Below are 24,560 nucleotides of genomic sequence, written 5' to 3'. Positions count from 1 at the left end.
CTGAGAAAGGGGAATCTGCTAGAGCTCTTTGTGGCACAGGTCGCTACACTGATGCTTGGAACTACTTTGAATTCCGTATCTTCTGCACAGCAGCATGAGTCAGTTGCTCATGGTGCAGACAGGTCAGCAGTCCTCTTCAAAGTGCAGAGGTAATCCTAGTGCCAGTTAGGTCTCTGAATATGGAGATCATAGTAGAGTCAGCTGTCTTGGTGCTGGACTCCAAGAGCTCAACTGTAATTGGGATCTGGAGGTGGTCTCTTCTTTCAGTCACATCTCTTCCCCTGCCCCCAACGTTCTAGGAAATACCTTATTCTAACCAACAGAACCTCCTTGCCTTCATTTTGCTGCCTCTGCAGCCTCCTCCTGTTCCAATTGTTGCCATTTCTATTCCACAAACCATCTTCTTAACATCAAGTAGCAGTAAGATGGAGTCTATATTTTTGGCTAATTTAGGAGAAAGGGAATTAAACCAAATTTTTGTTATCCATCTTCACATGGTGTTACTGGGGGATCTTGCTGTAGCTCCAAGTTGGTCTCTTTTTGCCTAAAAATAAGTCTGATTCTATGCAGCCAGAAAATATATTTTATTGTGCTTGGATTGGATACATGATTTTTCCATATCCTGATGGAGATCAATTTTGCTGGACCTCTTGTGTAAGCCTGAATCAGGTTTATGCCTGAATTCCCTTCCTGAAAGAATGGAAGGGCAGTGTGTGGGTGGGTGGAGGGGTGAGGGGAGTGTGTTGTAAATCATGGACAGCCTTTTATGTTTTCATCTTCTATATTGTTAGAAGTGTGCTATGCTGGAGGACAGAATTGGGGAATGAGCAATGAGTAATGAGATTCAGTATTTTGTTTTGGGTTTACATAGGGATTGGAAGTAATTGAGTTGATTTAAATAATTGAAAACATTTGGGTCTAGATTTGGCTTGATAGTCTTTTTTATGATGCTACTTCTTGGCTAGTATTGTACGAATGCTGTGTTGCTGGCTGTTTCATTCGTTCATCTTGTGCATGTTTTAAGAACAAATAAAAGTTTGGAGGAGAAAATCTCTAAGCGTAGAATTGACAACTTCCACAAAATTGTACCATGTTCATTTTGCATGTGATGTTTACTTTGTGTCTTGTACTGTAAGTTTCTCGCAATAAAGATACAGATTTCAGTACACCTCAATCAACATGATCCTCTGTTACTCTAAACAACAAATATTGCAGGGATGCAGGGAGACAGGGGGACAATGACTTTTCACAACCTGTGGTACCCAGACTTTTGCATTGATTTGTAAATATTACAAAACTAAAAAAGAAACAAACATTCTGTTGTCTCTTAAAATCAAAATTGTCTGCATTTCAGTATTTTCAGTTTAACCCTGTAACTAACTGTGAAAGAAAAGAGTATTGCTCAACATTTTCCATTGGCTATGGAAAAGTGCAATACATCAAGCTGATTATAGTTGACAGGTGGCTTGATCTTGCCATGATTAGGTCTTTCACTGCTGGCAAAATCCACTAGCCTTTTCCGTTCACTGATTGCTGATGAATGCAGAGAGACAGCTTTCCATATTGATAAAGGATGGGGGGGAAATCCCTCTTTTTAGTGTAGAAAAAGATAAAAAACCTTACTTGTTATTGATTATACCTAGCTGCGAAGGCATGAGAGAGGGCTCATATTGTAGGATTTCTGTGATCATTGGCTAACTTGGCTTAAACAATTAATGTGGTTGCTGTAAGTAGAGAATAGCAGAAAAAATGGAGTTGAAGCATGTTGAAGGAATGCAAGAGTTTACAGCTGATGGGCAATGCGGCAAAATAAAGATGTGCTCTCTTACAATTACATGGGAAAGTATCCAGCAGGTAATTACTTTACAAAAATTGTTAGTTTTACACTTAATACTTTAATGAACTGCTTGCAAAACAAAGTACTATATTACTTTTTCACTTGAATTTAAGTTATTGTGGTTTTGGAGTCACATGACCAAAATGCAAACTAGTTTGTTTTAATAACTATAGTTTTTAGCATTGAAAATGCAGCTCTGAAAAAGAGGTTATTGTTTGGCATACAGATAACACACAAGCTGCTAAATGTAAATTATAAAACTGTAGTCATTTTAAAACATGACAAGTAAATTATTTAAAAGAAAATGTTAGGAGCTATCTGTGAGAAGCACAAGTCGTACACTAAGTCATAAAATTGCTTTCAAATACAGGCTACTTATTTTTCAATGCATTTGGACTTGCTTTTGGAACTGTTTTGTTGTATCATCATGTAAACAGTATGACATCACTACTGTAAAACATAGCATTTGAAACCATTACTTAAGGGAAAAATAAACACATTTGATACTAACCATATTATTTAAGAGACCTGTAATGAAATGCTTTTTTAACCATAATGGACTGGCATATCAAAATAAGATGTTTTTCTTCTTCAATACCCAGAAAATCTAGATCCAAAAGCTTATTTTTAAAGAAACTCAGTGTTTACTTTGAAAGCTTAATGAGACATGACTCATAGTTACTGAGTAAAAGATGGGTACCATAAACAAGTTTAAAGTTTTATACATAACTGGTCTCCTGCAAGTTATTTCCACGCTTATGCATGAAAAGCCTTTTTTTTTTTTTTTTAATGGATATATGTTTCTAGTTAGTAGGATGGGAAGGGGAAATGTATATGTCGCTGCTGCTGCTGCAAGTAAAAACAGTGGTATTTTCAACTTGCATGTGTAGCTGAATAAAAAGTTTTGTTTTTTGTGTTCTTTTATGAGTTCTTTGGAATTCATTTATTTTTTTCCTTATACTGTAGAAATAGTTGTAAGCACTTCTGTTTTATCCTATACTTAACATGTGCTCACTATATATTTATACAATAGATAAATACATCCATTTGCAGGTTTTGAAATTGTTATAGAATCATAGAAATGTAGGGTTGGTAGGAACTTCAAGAAGTCCAATCCCCTGAGCTCAGGCAGGACCAAGTCCTGGAGTCAGTTTCCTGTTTTTGTTTAATTAGTTGGTTTTCTGAAACTAATACCAGGATAGCTGCTGGTCTGCCTTGCCAGAGAAAAATAAGTGGTCATTACACTTGAAAGTTCTGAACATTGGAGAAAACACTAATAAGTGATTGATTGGCTCTGAAGTTTGGGACTTAAAGTAGCCTAAAACCTTTATTTGTAGACTGATCCAATTGTGTCAGCATGAAGTAGGGGGGTTGCTAACAGAATACCTCTTTTTAGGAAGAGCTATCGGGACTTTGACAAATGTAGGAAAAGTGAAACTCGTCTGCAAATTGTGAGGCAGTACAGCTGGTATAATATTTTGCATTTTAAAGTAATTAAGTATTAATTAATGCACAAAAATAAAATAACTGAATGCTCTTCCATTGTAGGTGTCTAAATAAAATGACCAGATTAAATCTGTGTTAGATTGAAGGTTGTACTACACAATCGTACGTAATGATTGTCTGCAGATAATTTGTTAACTTTGTTATTCTTTATTTTTTAATTTCTGAAATTGTTTGCTTTATCTGTGTTTGATTAGCTTGTTCATCTCCATAAGCCTAAAAAAGGCATTGGATTTTTAATCATTGGATTTTTAAATGGATTTCTGCTGCTGGCGTTTTCTGACCTAATTTAAAAAATGCAAGGCAGAATTGTGGATAAACCATTAAACTGGAAATAATGTCATCTGCACAGAGATCAGTAAACATTCTATTTTAGTTAAAATCGAACCAGATAATCATTTTGTAATGTTAAGTATGGGTCTGTTCACAAGACTTCCAAAATGTACCATACCATAGCAAGGTCAACTTCCTATATGAAATACAGGCAAGGGAAGTCACAAAAGATTAAACTGTTTAATTAGATTTTGGGTGTGGGGAGGGGATTATCAAGTCTTTAACTCGGTGGTGCCCAGGCTTTTCAGGCAGGGGGCTGAACATTACCTCAAAAGGTCAGCTGGCCCCAGTAAGTACTTCGGAGCAGACTCTCTGCTCTGTGGTGCTTCCTTTGTGCTGTTCAGCTGGTAAAAAGACAGCAGAAACAACTTGGAAGTTTCAGTGGATATAATAGCCAGAATAACCAACTCTTACATCACACTCCCTGCTGCTGCTGGCATTAAGGAAAGGGTGTGTTGAGGAAGGGTGGCTAAAATTTGCTGCACTCTGGCTATTCCCAACTGTGCTATGGTCTCTTGGGCACCATTGCCAGTTAGGTTAAGTCCATAGCAGCCCCCAGCGTACCTTAGCTTGCAGTAGGGCTAAGGCATAGAAATGGAAAGCTATATTTGGTTGGTGGGTCTCAGCTTCTCCTCCTTTTCCCTGTCCTGAGTGGTTGTTTGGGGGAATGTAGCCATCCTTTGTTAGATGCAGCAGACAGGCAGGCCCCTATCCTATTTTTCTGTAGGTTTCTGCAGTGTGGCAAGGAAACGGGCAGTGGAGCAGCCAAAACTGCTCTCTCCTCCCTCCCCTATGAATGCAGCAGGGGGAAGAAGTGCATAAGGGATGTGGTCGGGGGCTGGACAGCAGCCACCTATTTGAGGGTGGTGTTTGAGGATTCTGGGATTCTCCAACCTGGACCTCACTGGCCAGGCACAACTCTGCACCTACCCCAATTCATTCTACAACTCCTCTTGTGCCATGTGCATGTGCACACCCCCATTCTGAAGTCATTCATTCAGCACACTCATTCCAAATCTGCCCATTCTACAAGCACCTTTACCCACTCCCACTGCCAACTCTGTGGAGTCTCCCTGTTGATTATGGGTTTTTAGGCCCTTCTACATGCCTCTGAGGGTAAACTAGTGTAGATAAACTTTTTCATCTGATTGGCTGTTTTTCCCTAATACCCCATTTGTTAGAAAAGGGCAGCCAGTCCTATAAGTGCTACACACATTGATGGAAAACTCCCACTTCTCAACTGTGAACTGTCCCAGAAGACACCTCTAGTGAAGAGAGAGCTGGGACTTGGGGCTAGGTGTGGGTGTAGAGGGGCAGCAGCACCACATCCAGGGGATTTGAGGTACTAACATGGTAAATGAGGGAATGGGGGCAGGCAGTGCTGGGCTCAGGGGCAGCAGACCAGATGGGGAGGGGAAGGTAGCACATAGGGGCAAGAAAACATGAGAAAAGGTGGAGCCATGGGCAACAGCCACATATTTTCAGGAGACTGGCGATACTGGAGGCTGCACTGGCCTGGTCCAGAACTCTAGGGAGGGAAGAAGCAGTGTCAGTATCTTCATCTCCTTTCTGTCCTTGGGGAGGGGGAGAATAGGGTGGACAGGAATTACTGGTTAAGGGTTTGTAATGGATATCTCTACTATAGCTAACACATGTTGCCAGTTCTTGTGACTGTATTATGAGTTGCAAAATATTTGTTGTTTTTCCTCAAGCAACAGCTCCTGGAATCCTGAGATTTATCTGGTTATTTTATTTTTTATTTTATTTATTTCATTTTATTTCTTTTCCCTTGTGGTTATGAAGAAAACCTGGAAAATGTGACCAGACTGAACTCTGAAGGCTTCTTCCCAGCACAGTATATTTTTTAAATCTCATGGTTTTGTGGGCTTTTCTTAGAACTTTTGAATAGTTGGGGTTGGCAGTACAGCTAACAGCCAGCTGAGATACTCACTTTAAGTTGAAGGATAGGGTCTTAGGAAATGGGCTGGATGGGAGCTCCTGGGATCTATCTTCACTGATTAACAATGTCTGTCTGTATTACACAGATGTTCTGGTTGTTGAAGAAATTCTGTGTGAGTTCAGATGCAGTGTTTCCTCTGCCAGTCTTCCAGGCTGCCTGTAGATGAGCCATTTCTTTATGACTCATAAGCAAATTAGGGACGTAGGGAGACACATGCCAGGAGATGGGGTAGACAACCGGAGAGATACAGCATGGTTTTGGGATAGAAGTAAAGGAAGATGAGAAGAAACAAGAGGATCAAGAAAATAGACCTCAGAGTACCCAGACTGAAATGTGGAAGTAATTATTTAATCACATATATATTTTATAAATGATAAAAATGTTTAAATGGTAAGGCAGTTCTTGGGATGGTTTAGCAATAGAATAGTACAGAAACTGGTTTATAATCTGACTTTTGGTTCTCATTGCCAGTGCCACAGATACTAGTGTTCCACAAAATGGTAGCCACCAGCAGGAGAGTCATACATCAGAAATTAAATTTTCAAGCCTCATTGTATGTAGGTGTTCCATGACCAGCTCATAGGGACATCACTTTTTCGTGATGTTTCAAATGGGCAGTTTTTATCCTGGCAATACCTGTCTACAGATGGGCAACTGAGGTATAGAGAGGCTAAGTGACTTGTCCAAGATCACACAGGGAACTGGCAGAACAGGAAACTGAATCTTCTTCGGGTGCTTGTTCACGTCCATTCCACATTAGGTGTGCATGCGCCGCATGCACGAACGTCGGAGACTTTTTCCTTTAGCGGCTCCTGGCGGGCCCCCCAAGTGGTGCCACTGCACCGTGCATATATACCCCTGTCGGCCTGACCCCCTCCAGTTCCTTCTTACCATCCGTGGCGACATTGGAACAACCCCTCTCTCTCTCAGAAGAGCAGTCCCTTAGCCTTTAGAGTAGCTGTCATCAGTTCGTTTACATACAGATTGTGGACACTTAAGTTATTAGGTGCTTGGAGGCCTCCAGCACCTGCCCCGGGCTGCAGGGCATGCCGCAGGCCCACAGCTTCAAGGCCTGCGCCACGTGCCACAAACCTATGCCAGTTAGTGACCCCTACAACTTGTGTCTACGTTGCCTGGGGGACAGATATCAAACTGCAAGGTGTAGGATTTGCAAGGCATTTAAACCAAGAACAAGGAAAGAAAGAGACTTTCACCTAAAGCAACTGTTGATGGAGGCTGCATTGCGGCCACCAGGCCCGGAGTGCCAGACGCCGGCTCAGGCTTCCTCAGTGCGTAGTGCCCTGGAGCCGTCGAGAGACCCGGCACCGGCTAAGCACATACTGTCGGCCCTGGAGTGCCAGGCTAGGCCCCAGCACCGATCGTCCTCCCCAGTGCGGCCCCCGGTGCAGCCTAAAGGAAGGCATGGTCGTTCCCCGCACAGGAGGCTGATGCCTCCCAAGGCCCCGAGCGCTGACAAGAGCGGGAAGCACGCGGTACCAGTGCTGACGCAGGTGGTCCCAGCAGCACAAGCCCCACCGAGCCCAGACCTAAGTGAGCTCAGTGCGGACGATGGGCTCGAGGGCATAATGGATCAGCCCTCTATGCCTGGCACCTTTGAGGCTGCAAAGGACCTCATCGAGCTGTTGGCGGTGAGCCCCCTCCTGTATGGGGAGAACCCTCCGGTGTCCGTGCTTCGGGTGCTGTCGGGGTAAGCCAGCAATGGTGTGCCGCTCGAAGACACCATCCCGGCACTGCTCCCAGAGTTGGTCCCGGTCGAGCTCCAACTCTGCAGACTCGCACTTGCCAACGTCCCAGAAGGAGGTTGTGGCACCGGCAGTGAGTCGACGCGAAGAAGCACCAAAAAGGGCATGCCGGTCTCCGGCATCGCCCAGAGACCGGCACCGGGAGGAGTTGAAACGGCCCTCACCAGAGGTCTCCTGCAGACGGCACCGGTCCAGATCCCGGTCCCGGGGATACCGGTACCGCTCCTGGTCCCGCTCAGCCAGGAGCTGCTCGTTCTCTTGCCGGCGCAGATCGTTGGCACCGCCATGGCCTTCGCGATCGGCGTCGCTGCAGTCCGGCTCCGGCTGCTATAGCTACCCGCACCAGGGCCCAGAAAGCAGGGACCCTCAAGGGAGCTGGCAACCTCAATGGGCCTATCAGGAGCGCCAAGGGGCCCCGTCCAGGGCCAGTTACTCAGTGTAGCGGTCCCGGTCCTCGCGTTCCCCCAGCATAGACTGGAGAGTCCGGCACCGAGCTGGTGCCGTCCCATGGACTCCCGCCCCAGTCTGAGCCAGAGGCCCCTACCATGGGAAATGAGGAGCAGGAGGACCAACCAGAGGGGGTCGAGCAGCAGCTAACCTCCTCGTCTTCCTTCGATGAGGCGGTGGTGGGTACAGAGGTGTCTGGCCCTCCGCTGATAGACCTTAGAGCCCACCAAGAACTGCTGCGCAGAGTTGCCCAAAATTTGGGGTTGTAGGCCGACGAGATGGTTGAGCAGGAGGACCCCATGGTGGACATTTTGAGCCCCGAAAGTCCATCCAGATTAGCGCTCCTGCTCATTAAGACCATCCAGTCTAACAATAAGACTGTATGGCAGACCCCAGCCTCCAGCGCTCCAACGGCTAAAGGAGTGGAGCGTAAATACTTTGCCCCATCTAAGGGCTATGAGTTCCTGTTCTGCCACCCGAGTCCATGATCCCTAGTTGTTTCGGCGGTGAACGAAAGGAAGCGCCATGGTCAGCAGGCCCCGGCCCTAAAGGCCAAGGAGGCGAAACGCCTGGACCTTTTTGGTGGAAAGGTGTACTCATCTGGGGGCCTTCAGCTGAGGACTGCTAACCAGCAGGCCATCCTCAACAGGCACAATTTCAACTCCTGGGCGGTGGTGGGGAAGTTTAAGGACAACCTCCCGCAAGATTCCCAACAGGATTTCACGGGCCTGGTGGACAAGAGGGCAAGGCAGTAGCCAAGACCTCTCTCCAGACCTCCCTGGATTTGGCAGACACGGTGGCTAGAACAATCGCGTCAGGGGTGGTCATGAGGCGCTCAGTGTGGCTCCAGGAGTCAGGCCTGCCCCGTGAGGTCCAGAATACACTCCAGGACCTGCCCTTCGAAGGGTCCAAGCTCTTCTCGGACCAGACAGACGTGAGGCTGCATAGCCTCAAGGACTCGCGCGCCACGCTCAAGTCGCTGGGTATGCACACCCCGGCGACCCAGAGGAAGCCCTTTAAGCCACAGCCTCCCCCTCAACGCCAGTACCAGCCTCACCATAGGCATGAGCCTTACCGTAGGCGAGGCAGGGATAACAGGCGATGACGCAATAACAGTAATGTGCCAGGCCAGAACCAAGGCCAGCACAAACCCCAGCCAGGCACTAAGCCAGGCTTTTGAAGGTGCGCTCGAGGACCGCGTACCAGACCAGTCACTGGATCCATCCCTTTTGTTTGTTGAACATCCTGTACCATTTCTCCTGTGCGTGGTCCACCATTATGTCAGTCCGCTGGGTCTTACGCGCGGTGCGGAACGGGTACTCGCTGCAGTTCGCCCCCTTCCCCGTCCCTCTTCAGGGACCCCTCTCACGAGTATCTCCTAGAGGAGGAAGTCGGCTCGCTGCTAGAGGCGGGGGCAGTAGAGGCAGTGCCTCATGGCCTAAGGGCAAAAGGGTTCTACTCCCAGTACTTCCTCATCCCCAAGGCCAAAGGGGGCCTTCACCCCATCCTAGACCTGCGCGGGCTCAACAAGTTCCTGGTCCAGGCCTGGTTCCACATGGTCTCTCTGGGCACCATCATCCCTTCCTTGGATCCAGGGGACTGGTACACTGCCCTCGACATGAAGGACGCGTACTTTTTATATCGCCATCTTCCCAGCACATTGACGGTTCCTACGCTTCCCCGTGGGCCGAGAACATTACCAGTTTGTGGTTCTCCCGTTCGGTCTAGCCGCGGCCCCAAGGGTGTTCACGAAGTGCATGGCGGTGGTGGCGGCCTTCTTACGGAGGCAGAGAATCCGGGTGTACCTATACCTCGACAACTGGCTCCTGGCGGGCCGATCCAACGCGGAGGTGTGGGGCCATGTGGAGGTGGCCCTGAGATTGTTCCGCAAACTGGGGCTCCTGGTCAACGTCCCCAAGTCCACGCTCGTACCCACGCAGAGAGTGGAATTCATAGGGGTGGTCCTGGATGTGATGCAGGCCAGGGCAAGCCTTCCGGTATCCCAATTCCGGGCTATCCAACAAGCAATGGCCTCCCTGCGCCAGTTTCCAACGACAACGGCCAGGTGCTGCCTGTGGCTGCTGGGCCACATGGCAGCATGTACGCACGTGGTCAGGCATGCCAGACTGAGAGTCAGGACTGTGCAGGCGTGGCTCTCCTAAGGTGTACCGCCCAGGCAGGGACCTCCTGGACTTGGTAGTCACAGCCCCAAGGGATGTGCTGGACTCCCTGCTGTGGTTGCAGTCCCAGCCTGTGGTTTGCGAAGGCATCCCCTTTGCCGCCCCACTTCCGGACCTGACGCTGGTAATGGATGCATCAGACCAGGGATGGGGGGCTCACCTGGGGGACTTCATGATGCAGGGGTTGTAGTCCGAAGGAGAGCTGTCGCTCCATATCAACGTGAAGGAGCTCAGGGCGGTTCGTTTTGCCTGCCAGACCTTTCACGCCACTCTGAGTTGTCACAGCGTGACAGTTCTGACAGACAATGCTACTGCCATGTTTTATATAAACAAGCAGGGCGGGGCTCGTTCCTCACCACTCTGTCACAAGGCTCTCCTCCTCTGGGACCTTTGCATAGCCCATGCAATTCACCTCGAGGCGTCCTATCTCCCGGGGGTGTGGAACGAGCTGGCGGACTCCCTCAGCAGGTTGTACCGCATGCACGAGTGGACGCTCAGGGCGGAAGTCGTGCTTTCGCTCTTCCGCAGGTGGGGGTTTCCCTGGGTAGATCTGTTTGCCACCGGGGCCAATGCCCAGTGACTGCAGTTCTGTTCCAGGGCCGCAGCCCGGGCTCACTTGCGGACGCATTTGCGATCCCGTGAAGAGGGGTCTTGATGTATGCCTTCCCCGCGCTCCCCTTGGCGCACAAGGTGCGCAGGGACAGGTCGGTGGTGATCCTCATCGCCCCAGCCTGGGCCCATCGCTCCTAGAGCTGTCGGTGGAGGCCCCAGTAGTCCTGCCCCTACACCGGGACCTCATTACACAGGACGTAGGGCGGCTTCTCCACCCTGACCTGCAGTCGCTACACCTGACGGCGTGGAGGCTCTGTGGCTAAATGCCCTGGAGAGCTAGTGCTCCCTTCCTGTGCAGCAGATTCTGCTTGGCAGTAGAAAGCCCTCTACTAAGGCGGCCTATATGGCCAGGTGGAAAAGGTTCTCGTGTTGGTGTGAACCCTGACAGGTGTGGCCAGGCCAGGCCCCGGTGCAGGCCATTCCGGAGTACCTCCTGCACCTCAAGCAGCAAGGGCTAGCCCCCTCCTCACTCAGAGTGCACCTGGCAGCCATCTCCGCCTTCCATCCGGGGTTCTCGGGGGGGGCTCGGTATCTTCTCACCCAATGGTGGGACGGTTCCTTAAGGGGTTGGAGAGGGTGTTCCCATACTCCCGCCCCCCAGTCCCTCCATGGAACCTTAATCTGGTCCTTTCTAAACTCATGGGACCCCCTTTCGAGCCCCTCGCTACCTGTTCTGTCCTCCACCTTTCCTGGAAGGTGGCATTTCTGGTTGCTGTTACCTCGGCCAGAAGGGTGTCCGAACTGAGGGCCCTCACCTCTGAGCCACCGTACACAGTATTTCACAAGGACAAGGTGCAGCTCCGGCTGCACCCCAAGTTCCTTCCTAAGGCGGTCTCCCAATTCCATCTGGGCCAGGACCTTTGTCCGCCGGTGTTCTTCCTGAAACCCCATATGGACCCGAGTCACCGCGGCTTGCACACCCTGGATGTGCGTCGAACGCTGGCGTTCTATTTGGAGTGCACCAAGCCCTTTCACAAATCCAGACAGCTGTTTGTGGCTGTATCTGAGAGGATGAAAGGCCTCCCAGTGTCGGTGCAGCGGATTTTGTCTTGGATTAAAAGCTGCATTCGGGCGTGCTATGAGCTCGCAGGTGTTCTGGCCCCGGCGGTCACAGCCCACTTGACCAGGGCACAGGCGACTTCCACGGTGTTCCTGTCACAGGTCCCGATCCAGGAGATCTGCAGAGCAGCCACCTGGTCCTCGGTGCACACCTTCACAACCCACTATGCGGTCAACCAGCAGGCCAGAGAGGATGCGGCAGTTGGCAGAGCGGTCCTCCGAGCAGTTGTTCTGTGACTCCTACCCTCCTGCAGAGGTAAGCTTGTAATTCACCTAATGTGGAATAGACGTGAACAAGCAGTCGAAGAAGAAAAAAGGGTTACTTAGTTTCTCGTAACTGTTGTTCTTCGAGATGCGTTGTTCACGTCCATTCCACCACCCACCCTCCTACCCCTCTGTCGGAGTCGCCGGCAAGAAGGAACTGGAGGGGGTCGGGCTGGCAGGGGTATATATGCATGGCACAGTGGCGTCACTCGGGATGCCCGCCGGCCTGACAGGAGTCACTAAGGGAAAAAGTTTCCGACGCTTCTGCACGCGACGCGCGCACGCCTAATGTGGAATGGACGTGAGCAACACATCTCGAAGAACAACAGTTACGAGAAAGTAAGTAACCGTTTTTTGTCTTCCATATTCCAAGCCACTGCGCCAACCACTCGGATATCCTTCCTCTCCTCAAGCCTTGTTATTTGTTGCAAATTCCTCTTGCCTGATGAGCTTTCGAGATGATACGATGAGCAAAACAGGTGCAACATTTTTTGAAAATGTTTACTATCTGTAAGCAATTTGTGGGCATAGATGGGAACTACTTTGTGAATGCTTTTGTTTATGGGAGGTAGTTTGTTACACATCTGTAATGTTTAATAACTGAACCAACAATATTTATTTAGGAGTTCATTTTAGAGTGTAAGACTCCCAAGTGATGGATGTAAAGAAAGTTACAGTTCAGCAGACCCATCTCCTGGAACTTATAACTATATTGCAAGTGAATTTATGGAATCTGGAGGAGTAGATATTTGCAGTGCTCTTTTGTTGTTGTAAAAAGTGCAATCCCAAAGGAGGTAGATTTTCCTTGCTGCAGGAATAGGAAGATGTTTTATGGCTTAAATGTCATAGGTTCAGGTTTGTTGTGAAAGGCGAGTGACGCCATGTAATAGCTAGTATGAGTAGAAGAAATGTATTGGAAGGATGATGGTCTCATTAAGGATACATACTGTGCTGTTTTGCATAATACTGTAACACAACAGTTACTTCTGAAGAAGGACTTGGACTGACTAAATAACTGTTCCAAACTTTCCTGTGTTTTCACAGTAGGTTTGCTTGAATTGAATACAGATTATTATAAACTACATCAGTAAAGATAAAATGGTTGAAACAAACTGATTTATTCAACTAGATCTTGACAGAGAAAATATGTTGGAATTTTTGCCTTTTTGCTAAATTTCCTGCTGTTTCAAAGACTATGCTACTATACTTGGGACATCTAACATATGTTGGTTTTTACTATCTTTCTGAAAATAATTAACTTGAAACTGAAGAGGAATCTTGCTTGGTTTCTGTACTTCATTTATCATGTGAATGAAAAGGAGGCAGCAGCAGCAGTGAGTGAAATTGCAGGTTTAAATCTCCTCCCTCCCCTTCTTCTCCTCCGCAACACTGTGTAGTTTATTTTAATAATGAAGGGCACTTAGCCATAATAGTTTTCAGTAAAATAAACATTTAGAAGTTTTAGAGAAGATTTGTATCTAAAATGCAGGCTGTCAGGGCGTTCGGGTTTTTTTTTGTGTTTTGTTTTTTTGCAGATTATATAAATAGCTTTTTAAAACCTTTATGTATGTAAGTTAAATGTTTTTGCACTATAAAATTAGTTTATATACAAATATTCTCAGAGGTTTCTATATGGAGAGGCTAATGTATGAATTTATCATGCTCTCCTGTTCTGTATGCTGTATGTAGCATGTGTTAAGCATAATAATAGGTTTTAAAAGATATGCATAAAACATACTGATCTAGAGCAGCGCTGAGTTCTTAGTTATCAGGAGTCAAACTGGGGATGGCTTGTGGTGCTCTGAAAATCAATTATTTTCTTAAAGGTTGTCATTTTGTACTCCAAGATCTAAGCTTTCATTTTGAAACAAAAGTGTTTAGCCTTATTGTTGGGATGATGATCTTGAAAATGTGAACAGATATAACCTGATGCAGTGATGTTTTCCTGAGTCTGCAGACATTCTTAACAATAGCTCTGAGAGGTGTGGATTGCGTCCATATGTCTTAGGCAGGAAGAGAGGGGGCAGTCTGAAGTTTAAGGATGATAATTTAAATGTCAACATTGCCAACTTTGACTGCTGATCAAAGCATACAAGAAGGAACGACTTTGAAGATCTGCACAGTTTAATGCAAGTGGTGTCTCATTTTGGTATAAAGTCTGTGGTTCATGGGAGAATACCACCTGTTTTTCCCATTCTGACCCTTGAAGCCATTGAGCAGGGAGAACCAGGAAGCATCTGTGCCCTACCAGTCAGGAGCCAAGCCTGAAATCCACCAAACACAACAAAGATCAGGGATATCCTGAGCCCAGCTGGGGGATCCAAGCCCAAGAAGATCAGCTGAGCCCAGAGAGTATCTGAGCCCTATTGATAGGGAGTCATGCCCAAGGAACACAACAGAGCAGTTGTGATTATTTTCAACATGTGCACGATATACTAGGAGCAGCATTTCATTTTGGTATCTTATCTTTGTGTCTTTAAGTGAACATATGCTGATTTGTGGATGGAACTTACTTTTCTTTTCCATTTTGAGCCCTGCTTTAATATATAGCTCATTGTAAAATGTCTTGGCCATTTAATGGTAATAGTAAGTAGGAAGCTTAGACAAGGTATGAGACCTATAAGGGAGAATACTGTGGAAAAGATGTCTGTTACAGTCATGCTACTTAAAAAATTAGTACAAACTACTATCTAGGATTTTCTCTTTTTGGTAAATCAAATTAATACAAAAGTGTTCTGTATCTGATCTAGACATTATGCCAGTATTTTTATACCCCTTCGTTTTAGGGCCACTATTCCATACCCTACCCTATTCATCACCTATTCATCTTTTATAAACCGCTTCCATTGATGCTGACATTTACTAGGAGTAGGGTTACTTGGGCTACTATTTCGAATATGAACTCTAATTCTGCTCCATAATATGACCAGCAGGAGGTGTTCACCGAGTGGATGGTCTTTTTCTCCTCTGGAATTTAAGTCATGTCTATACCATACTGACGCCTTAGCAGCTTGCAAAGGAAATATTCCAAATTTGGATCTCCCTAGTGCCTGAACTGCTTTCATGCAACTGAGCTGATTTTGTGTGTGAGTGTATGTAATAGTATATACAATTCATATATTCAGTTAAACTCAAACTTGCACATTTGTTCATTTACTGTAGGATAAGTGATGACAGACAAACAGCTTGTATTCTAAATTAAAATATGTCTATAAAAATTATTTCCAATCTGAATTTCAGGATGGATATAAAATAAAAACTTGAATGGAAATAATTTGGGTTCCCTTTACATAAAAATGAAATGTAATTCAGAGTTCAATTTTAATTCAAAGTTTGAAATAATTAGCAGATATTGAGGCAGAATAGTATACTGGAATGAGTTTGGTTATGAGAATATGAAACCTTCCTGAGTTCTGATACTTGTTTTGCTATTGACTTCATATGTAGCATTGGGCAAGTAACTTACCCTCTCTGTTTGTTCCTCATCTGTCAAATGGGAATGATACTTAACTTGCAGGAATGTTTTGAAGGATTAACTAAGTGTTTGTGCGGTGCTTTTACAATAGGAAATGACTATGTGCATATTACTTTTTATTATGCTATTACTGGGTGTGAATGGATAAAAAGGACACTCACCTGAAAGGAACATTTTAAATATTCCATGTTGTAAAGAATGGCCTCTCAGGAAGACTATGAAGTTACAGTGATATTGTTAAGATATTGTTATACATAAAATATAAAAAATGTTAAAATGGCATTATTTGCCATTCCTCCCCTCCCTCTTCCCCCACCTCCTAGGCAGCAATCCCTGTTGCAGTATGAATATACAGTAGTTTTATGAAAGTCTGTTCTTGTGACTAGGGAACTGTTGCTTCTTTTCATTCTATACTGTGAAGGGCAACAAAGAAGCAGAAAGCCCACCTTAATATGAGCTTGTCAAAATCGTTGTTTTCCATTCCCCACTACTTGGACCTCAAAGAAACTACTCTGCAGGGACACAAAGACTGGAGGTCTGTAGCTTTCGGAGCAGTGTGTACCAGAGCTGGAGGTCAGTTACTCAAGTGCCCTGTTTCTCTGTTACCTGGAGGATTTCAGAGCAGGAGTTTTCCTCTCTTGGGGTTGGGGCTAAGATACTGGTATGGCAGGATCTGTTGGCAGCTCAGATCATTACAGAACTATGCAAGGCAACCTGGGAGGACCAAGGAGCAGAGACTCTGAACCAGGTCTCCTCTCAGATGCCAGGAGATGTGGGGTTTGGCTTAGATTTCCCTGTGATTGTTGCTTTGCCCTGTCTATGAATCCTTAAAACCTCTCTTCCCTCATGTAAGCATTGTTTTGAGTTTCATCTCACAACACTTCCGGAGCGTTTTTTAACTTCCTTTGATTTTTCTGTGGGAGTGATTGTAATGGGGTAGGATATGTTGTACATTTAACTTTGTTATTAATAATGTAATCTTACGCATTGGCTCAAATGCTGCATTGAATGTAGAATGATTACATTGCCAGCACAATAGGCTGCCTGTTTCATTACTAAACTTTGCTGATTGCATTACATTTCAAACCAGTTGTAACAAAAGTTGCACTATTTTCGCCTACCAACTCTTTCTACTATTCAGGTGTTGGTATACTATGTTCTGTTTGACAAGATTGTAGTGCAGTTCTGGTATTGCAACATTCATTTATCTAAGTGTAGCAGAGCAGATATTTGGTGAGAGATATAGAGAAGTTTTGACTTTTGGAATTTACTTTAGTTTTATTTTTTTACTCCCACTTCTAAAAAAATTCTTTTTATGAACATGCTTCACAGAGTAGAAGGCCTGAGCGTGTAGGTACAAATGACTTGTTTTTTTTTAAATAAAAGACTATGAAATTACGAAATAATTTGAATAGTAATTGGATTCCTGTTAAAACAATATAATACTTAGCATTTCATATCTTCAAAGTGCCTTACAAATTGTAAATAATATTCAATAATTGCTCCTCATTAACAAAGTGTTAAAATTGTCCAAATATTGGATGATTTGGCTTCAGTTTTGTGAAGGTTTTTGTTACCTTTCACAAGCAAAATTTGTTAAAACACAGCACAGTAATTTATTGGCCTCAATTTAATTTTTATTAAATCTTCCTAAAAATGGATCTTAAGCAGTACTAGGTCATCAAAAAATGGTAGCTTTTCTATTTATATATTTTTCTCATTTCTATTAATATTTATTGCCACTAGAGAAAAACTGCTTTCATGTGCTGTTGTGGGGGAAAAATAGGATTTTTAACTCTTTAAAGCTTGTGATGGCCATCTTTGTGTGTAATCCTTATGAGGAATTTTCATGACTGTCTGAAGCGTGAAAATCTTTACTTTCACTGGGAAGTTAAAAACAAAGAGAGCCCCGTGTGCATTCTTATATATGTATTGGCAAAAGTCAGAATTGTCTTTAGGATTTCTTAGAGAGGACCACTGAGATGATTCATGATGACATCACATGTAACTTGCTCAGTTTAAATAAGGGCGGAGAGGCAACCTTTAGGCCAGAAACTGGAAATCTGCCATAGAAATTCAATAAAAATAAACACATTTAAAATAAATACTTATTGAACCTAAAAGATGTATCTATTCCAGCTTTTCCCTTTCTCTGTATCTTCCCCCCCCTTTTGTCTCTTTCTGTCTTACTCATTCTTTGGTATTGTACCATTTTCGTTTTTGTGTACTGTTTTCTGTTCTCTCTTTTCTCTTTCTTTGAGTTGCAGCATTTGTTTTTTCCTCATTCTTTGTCTTCCATATTTGCTTCTCTTCTTCATCCACTTCCTTGCTTTTTCATGTTAACTTTTCTCTTCCACCTTGTATTCTATTCTCTCCCCATGGTATTATCTATCTTCTGCCTCCCACTGCCTTCCTTCTTATAGAGGTCCATCCTTCCTCTTCTGTTATGGGAGCTCTTATTAGGGATGGGGTGCCTCTCTTGCTGCCCCTCTGTGGGCATGTCTGCACTGCCTCTCGGAGCAAGCATTCCAGCCTTGGTCCACAGACTTAGAGCTGTAAAAATATCTGTGTAGCACAGTGCTTTGATGTGGACTTGGGTTGGAGCTCGGGTTCTCAAGCCCACCTCTCCCCCCAGGCTTCAGAGCCTGAAAGACTTAGATTTTTAAAGAGACTACACTTCAAATAATAATTGTTAGAAACTAATTCTTGCATGTGCTTTTGCTCACAAAATACATAATTCACCATAATTAAGGAAAAAGTCTCATCTTAAACAAAACAAACAAACAAAAAAAAACCCACCCAGGAACATCAAGTATTTGTTACATTTGGTGCATGGCCAAGAGATAACATATAGAACAAATGCCTCCATAGAACCAAGGGTATTCAGAAACCTAGAAACAGAGAACAAACAAGTAAATTACATATTATGAAATTCTGATCTTGTGTTTCTGGAAAATCTGATTTGTGGCATTTGTAATCCCTTTGCTGGTTGCTTTTTAGCTGCAGTCCAAATGCGTAAAACTCTGGCAAAGCTCAGAGGAAGAAAATAAAATAAAATGTATTTTAGATTTTAATTGGGACTTAAAAACATTCTTAGACTACTGATGTCTGGTTTTTGATGTCAGAAAATTCAATGTCTGTAAACAAATAATCATCTTAATATAGTGCTTTGTGCTTTCTACAGGTTGGGAATCCACGTGTTGAACTCACGCTTTCAGAACTTCAAGATATGGCTGCCAGACAACAGCAGCAGATTGAAAACCAACAGCAAATGTTGGTTGCTAAGGTAAAAATACAAAGGAGTGGAAAAGAGACAAACTGCAACAATTTAAAGACTTAGATAGGCTGTTCATAGATAAAATTATATATAGATTTCCTTCAACATATGCATATATAATTTTCAAGAACTTAGAAAAATACACTACAACATTTTGAATAAAAGAAAGAGCCTGAGAAATCTGCTGCATTAATAAATACTTCTAAATCCAGGCAATATAGAACACTACAGCTTAATAAACAGTAGACATGGAAAATTAGTATGACTCCCTAGTTATATGCATCTTTAAAAGGATTAGTATATTGTTGTTACCTCTTTGTATTAGACTCAATTCCGAATATATAAACATGAACGTTTGTTCAAAGTTTTGTATTTCTGTGAAGCATTTTGTGACACTATTAATGATGCTATAATATATCCAGTACGTATTGCATGCTTGGACTGCAGGACTGAAATATATTTAAATGGATTTAAGCTAACAGAGTTTGCTGTATTTGCAGTTCTCTGGAAGAAATTATATTGGGGGAAAAAAAAGAAACATTTCCTGTGTTTGCTCAGTGCATGGGCTGTCATTTAGAGAGCTGGAACTTTATCTTATAGCAGATCTCCTTATCTTTGCCTGTCTAAAATCCTCTACTGACCATTGTTTGCTTCCTTTGGGAAATTAAGTAATGGACGGTTGGAAGACATTTTGCAACAGCAGGAAGCATGCTCCTAGCAGCAGGAAACAAATGCTTGCGGAAGCTTCACAGATGTGTTGGAATGAATGTTTAGTCTGAAATTTGTTTTTGGTGTACATTTGATGTTTGACTAAGTAGCTTCAAAAGCAGTGTGCCCTGTTTCTATTTTTTTAAGACAAATTTGTGTAGGCACAAATTATAGTAGGTTTTTCTGGGAGTAGTGTTGTATATTTTAATTACATTTTACTATCATGTGTGATTTTATTTATTTAAAAAAGATGTATAGGCAAGAAAACCATCCAAAGTTGATAGTGAAGTTTGGGTTTCTTTAAAGTCAAGTTTTGTTGTTTGTTTGTTTTGTCGTTATCCACCTATTAAAAAAATTCTTCTAAAATTAGATTACATGTTCTCCTTGTTTTGGCAGGAACAACGTTTACGTTATCTGAAGCAGCAAGAACGCCGTCAGCAGCAGTCTATTTCTGAGAGTGAAAAGCTTCAAAAACTTAAAGAACGGGTGGAGACCCAGGAGTCAAAGCTGAAAAAAATACGTGCCATGAGAGGACAAGTGGACTACAGCAAGATCATGAATGGCAATCTGTGTATGTAGATATTTCAAATCTATTTCCATTGTTAATTTCACTGATGATGTTTTGTACCATAACTTGCAAATATTAGTATAGCAACAGGATATTGAATTGAGTATTTGTTCTATTTTTAGAAAGGGTCTTTCACAAGTGAATTAATTAAATAATAAATTTTAGTAAATATGTTCAGCTTTTTGCAAATTATGTTAGCATGTTATAAGCATAAGTTTGTATGCTATGTTAAATTGATGGAAAAGTGTCTGTATATAGGACTACAGTTTCCAATAGCTGTATGTTTAGAACCATGAAAATGCACAAGACAGTTGTACTGGTATTTCATTTGGTTGTGGTGGTGTGTTTTGTTTTTTTTTTTGTAAATCATAGCTACTGAAATTGAACATATCAGTGCCATGTTCCAGGAGAAGCAGCAGGAGTTACAAGCAGCAGTGTTAAAAGTGGATCAGTTAACTCAGCAATTGGAGGACTTAAGGAAAGGGAAATTGAATGGATTCCAGTCTTATAATGGACAGATGACAGGACCTGCTGCTGTAGAATTAAAAAAGCTGTACCAAGAACTACAGGTAAACCTTTAACTGAGACATTTTTCACAGTATCTGTAGATTAACAAAAATAATACTTACTTCCCCCACCTAGTGTTGCAACTAGTGTTGTACTTGTTTTGGGAAACCCCATTAACCAGTATGATAGAATGTGTGTGTTAATTTGTAAGGGCACATTAACTGAATAAACCTCAGGTAAGGGAACTTCATTAATTTTCAAAACCACTTTTTTTATCACCACTTTGTTATAACTTGTAAATAATATAATAACCTGTGTAAATGATTTGAAGAGGATTACTCAGCAGTGAAGAAAATGTATATGCAAAAATTGAACTCTGCATGTAAAACTAGTGCTTGTTTCGGTTTTCCTTTTTTCTAAAATTTAAGATCTGAAATATTAGTCTGAGATCATAATCGTTTCTCTTTTGTGCGGTAGTAGGTATAGCAAACATTGTGTAAGCTTCTTTCATAGCTAGAAAGTATGATTAAGCAGTGAAAATATCCATTGTAAAATGCAGTATGAAAACATAATAGTGAATATATGATATAATTAAAATGTGTAGGGGCTAAATAACAAGCCTGTCCTGATTATATTTTAACAGAATCACCAGAAGTAAAATATAAACTGCAAATACAAGAAAAATGTGCAATTACTCTCTACCTTATTTCTCTAAGTATACCTTTATAGCTATAGTGTAGCTCTTACTAATTTAGAAGGTAAAGTATTTTGTTTACATTGCTATGGTTTCTGGTTTATATGTATGAAATTACAAATATTTAACTACATGCCATTTTGCCAGAATTTCATCGATTTTATAATTTGCTTATAGTGTTGTGGTTGAGATGTGAGCTCTACCATGTATTAGTTTAAAAATGTGAAATACAAGTAATGCTTTTCAACAAGTCTCACTTTCTTGACATGCATGTATTTCTTTTATCCTTAGGCTCTGAACCTTTGAGTATAGATTGACGTGATTTTTTTTTTTTAAATGGGGACACTCTCTTGTATGATGATTTCATGTAATTGGGATATGCTCTTTAACAATCACTAAAATATAATATAATTTTTTCTCTGAAGTGGAGGGAAACTTCATTTAAAGTATGATACCAGGTTGCACAATTTGAAGCTTAATCTAATCTTTCTTTCATTTTTATTTAATTGAAAAAGAAGTAGCTTTTTTCCCCCATCACTTACACTAGGTGCATCTCTATTTCTGGAGCAATTTGAAGTGCAAAGATGCTTAGCAGATTGCTGCGGTCTGTATTGTTGCTCGTTGTCACTTTGACCCCCGACATATTTATCAAGATTTAAATTGGCCTCAGTTTCTTTGCATGTAACATCAACATGGGAAGTGGAGAACTGGGACAAACTATCAGAATTATTGAAGGTGCCAAAGAGAGCCAATGGGGAGACAAGAAAAATAATTATGAAGGACGCAATGATTTATTTTAAACTGTAGAGGTAACCCACCCCCTTAACCTTTAGAAGCCTTCAAATGAAGGTTTCACGTTAATTCCCACATAGAAAGGAAAATCAGTGTCTAGCCTATGCACCAGCATTTCAGTTAGAATCCCATTCATGTATCAAGAGGTTTCATTTGGAATTGGAAGCAGAATCAGTAGCATAGCTTCTGTTGTTGAAACTGACATTTTCTTTAAATATATATATATTTTTTACCATCCAGGTAGTTAAAAATTGACTGACTTTAAGAAGGTTTAAAAAGATGAGCTTACTATGACGTTTTATATATGATTTGGTTTTTATCTCATCAGTGTTCCTTTATGAAACATGTTTATGCTTAGATGCTTGGAGTTGCCATAAATTAGGTGATTCATCATATACTCATGAATGTACAATTGCTTCCTATGATATATTTTCTTCTGCTTCTTTTTCTAAAGAATTGTCTTTCAATGCAAATGTTACAGGCTATGTAGAAGTGTAGACTTAGAGCCAAGAACTTAATCTACATTACTTCATATCTTTGGATATCTTATAAAATACTTTATTCCACCTGCTGTCAAATTATCTACTGTAATTATAACAATTGCATTTTTAAAGATTCGTAATAGGCTTAACCAGGAGCAGAACTCCAAGCTTCAGCAGCAGAAAGAACTTTTAAACAAACGTAACATGGAGGTGGCTATGATGGACAAGCGTATAAATGAGCTGCGTGAGCGACTATACAAGAAAAAAGTTGAGGCACGTCAAAAAGAAAACATTCCTGTAAGATAAACTATTTATTAAAAGGGCCACATTTTAGTGGTTTCAACAACCTAAGAGAGTCATAAAATGTAACTTTTTTCTCCAGCTGAAAAACCACAATTACAAAAACACTTCTTTTGAAAATAGTAACCTTTAGAAATCCAAAATTTTGTCATTCTTTCCACTGACATTGGGAAAATCTTAGATTGCAGTGTGTTTCCTTTTATTTTTATGTTAGGAACTTGGATATTGTTTAAAAATTGCAACAGTAACAATAGTTCAGAAATGAGGGCTTAATTTTTGGCTTTCCATCATGGCATTTGTTAGGTTTGGATAATTGGTAAAATATTTGTTCCCAAATATGAGAATCACCACCTCCAAGGCTGGAGCAGAAAGGTGACTTTTATTTAAATGGTTTGATGATCTGCCCGTAGTTGAATAACCTGGACAACCAGTGCTTAATTTGTGCCAGGGCTTGCAAGGCTGAGCCCCGGCACTTCTAGGCTTGGCAGTTCGTAGCCCTGTCACCTCTGGGCTTGCTGTATCAGTTATAAATGTAAAAAAATTGCTTGAGCCCCGGCACCTCTTTCATTACAAAGTAAGCATGGTGGTCAACTGCATGCTGGATACTGTATGTAGGGTGACCAGAAATCCCAATATTAGGGGCTTTGTCTTATGTAGGCAACTATTAACCCCCTTCCACCCCAAATCGATTTTTCACACTTGCTATCTGGTCACCCTAACAGTACATTTGTTTTCTGATGGTATGCACCTCTGGATGACCAGGTAAAGGCCCAGATGGAGGGGCCATTACAGTTAGATTCACTTTTGGTTTTCAGTGCCCTATTAGGGCCCCAACCTTATAATGTCTGGAGGTGAAGCAAGCCCTTAAACAGAAGGAAAATATTTTTCTTGTGGAAAATATAGCTGTGGTTGAGAACTCTGTATAGTTTCAGGTGGACGAAGTCTGTTTTATGCAGTAGAAATCTGCTTTTCCGGTTCAAATTTGATTAACAAATTTGAGGTGACTTGTCTACAGTGCATAATTCTAGATTGTTTAACTATACTTTTTCTTAACACACTAGAAATACCTAGATAAATAGACATTTACATCATTTTTGATTTGTCTATTTTAGTTAAATCGTATTAATGGAACATCATCGCCCCAGTCATCTCTGAGTGCTTCAGGAAGAGTAGCAGCAGTGGGGCCTTACATCCAAGTTCCTAGTGCTGGCAGTTATGCTGTACCAGTAGACCCAGTGAAACCACAGTCTCTAACCATCGCTTCCACTGCAACTCATGGGAGATCAAAATCTGGTACGTATTTAAGTGTAATGGTTATTAAAATATTTGGGGTAGGAGGAGGAGGCAAAGGAGTGGTCCTTGGAGATCGCATGTCTTGACAATCTTCTCTGGTCAAAGTGAGCTAGGCTTCTCAGTGCTGTTCTGTGAATTGGGCATATTAGTCATTCAAGATAGATCTGAGGTATTTTTGTCTCTTCTCGCTCATTCTTCCTAAGAGGCTGAGTGTATGCTGTCTCCACGGCTTTTCCAGTCTTTTACGTGGCTAATGAACTGAATATGGCACCTACAAAAGAGGAAGTGCAATTGTCAGAAATGTGACCATGAATAATTCTGCTCTACGAGTGTTTGCTTCTAAATAATGGATTTTAAATCCGTTTGTATTTTAAAATCCAGTATGTAACTCCAATTTAATCTGTAAATACAATACAACTAATTTTTGCAGCGTTTTGTTTTCATCTGTTTAAAAAAGTATTCTGCTTTGTCTTAATTTCTTTTAATTTAAGTAGTATTTAATTGGG

General features: G+C 42.4%; 1 protein-coding gene across 3 annotated transcripts in view; it reads left to right on the top strand.

The window, feature by feature from the left end:
- The window catches only part of PPP1R13B (protein phosphatase 1 regulatory subunit 13B), a 143,504-nt gene that overhangs the window by 95,045 nt on the left and 23,899 nt on the right, over positions 1-24,560 (top strand). For 2 of the 3 annotated variants that reach the window (XM_074956311.1, XM_074956308.1), the window contains exons 5-9: positions 18,618-18,719; positions 19,815-19,989; positions 20,359-20,555; positions 22,594-22,758; positions 23,874-24,054. In XM_074956311.1, the coding sequence (XP_074812412.1) occupies positions 18,618-18,719; positions 19,815-19,989; positions 20,359-20,555; positions 22,594-22,758; positions 23,874-24,054 (820 nt within the window). The remainder of the gene's footprint in view (positions 1-18,617; positions 18,720-19,814; positions 19,990-20,358; positions 20,556-22,593; positions 22,759-23,873; positions 24,055-24,560) is intronic. The other variant, XM_074956310.1, reaches the window with a different exon arrangement.

The sequence above is a fragment of the Natator depressus genome, chromosome 6 (assembly GCF_965152275.1).
Source record: "Natator depressus isolate rNatDep1 chromosome 6, rNatDep2.hap1, whole genome shotgun sequence".
Taxonomy (NCBI): domain Eukaryota; kingdom Metazoa; phylum Chordata; order Testudines; family Cheloniidae; genus Natator; species Natator depressus.
Note: the sequence above shows the minus strand (reverse complement) of the source record. Positions and strands in the feature narration are given on the sequence as shown.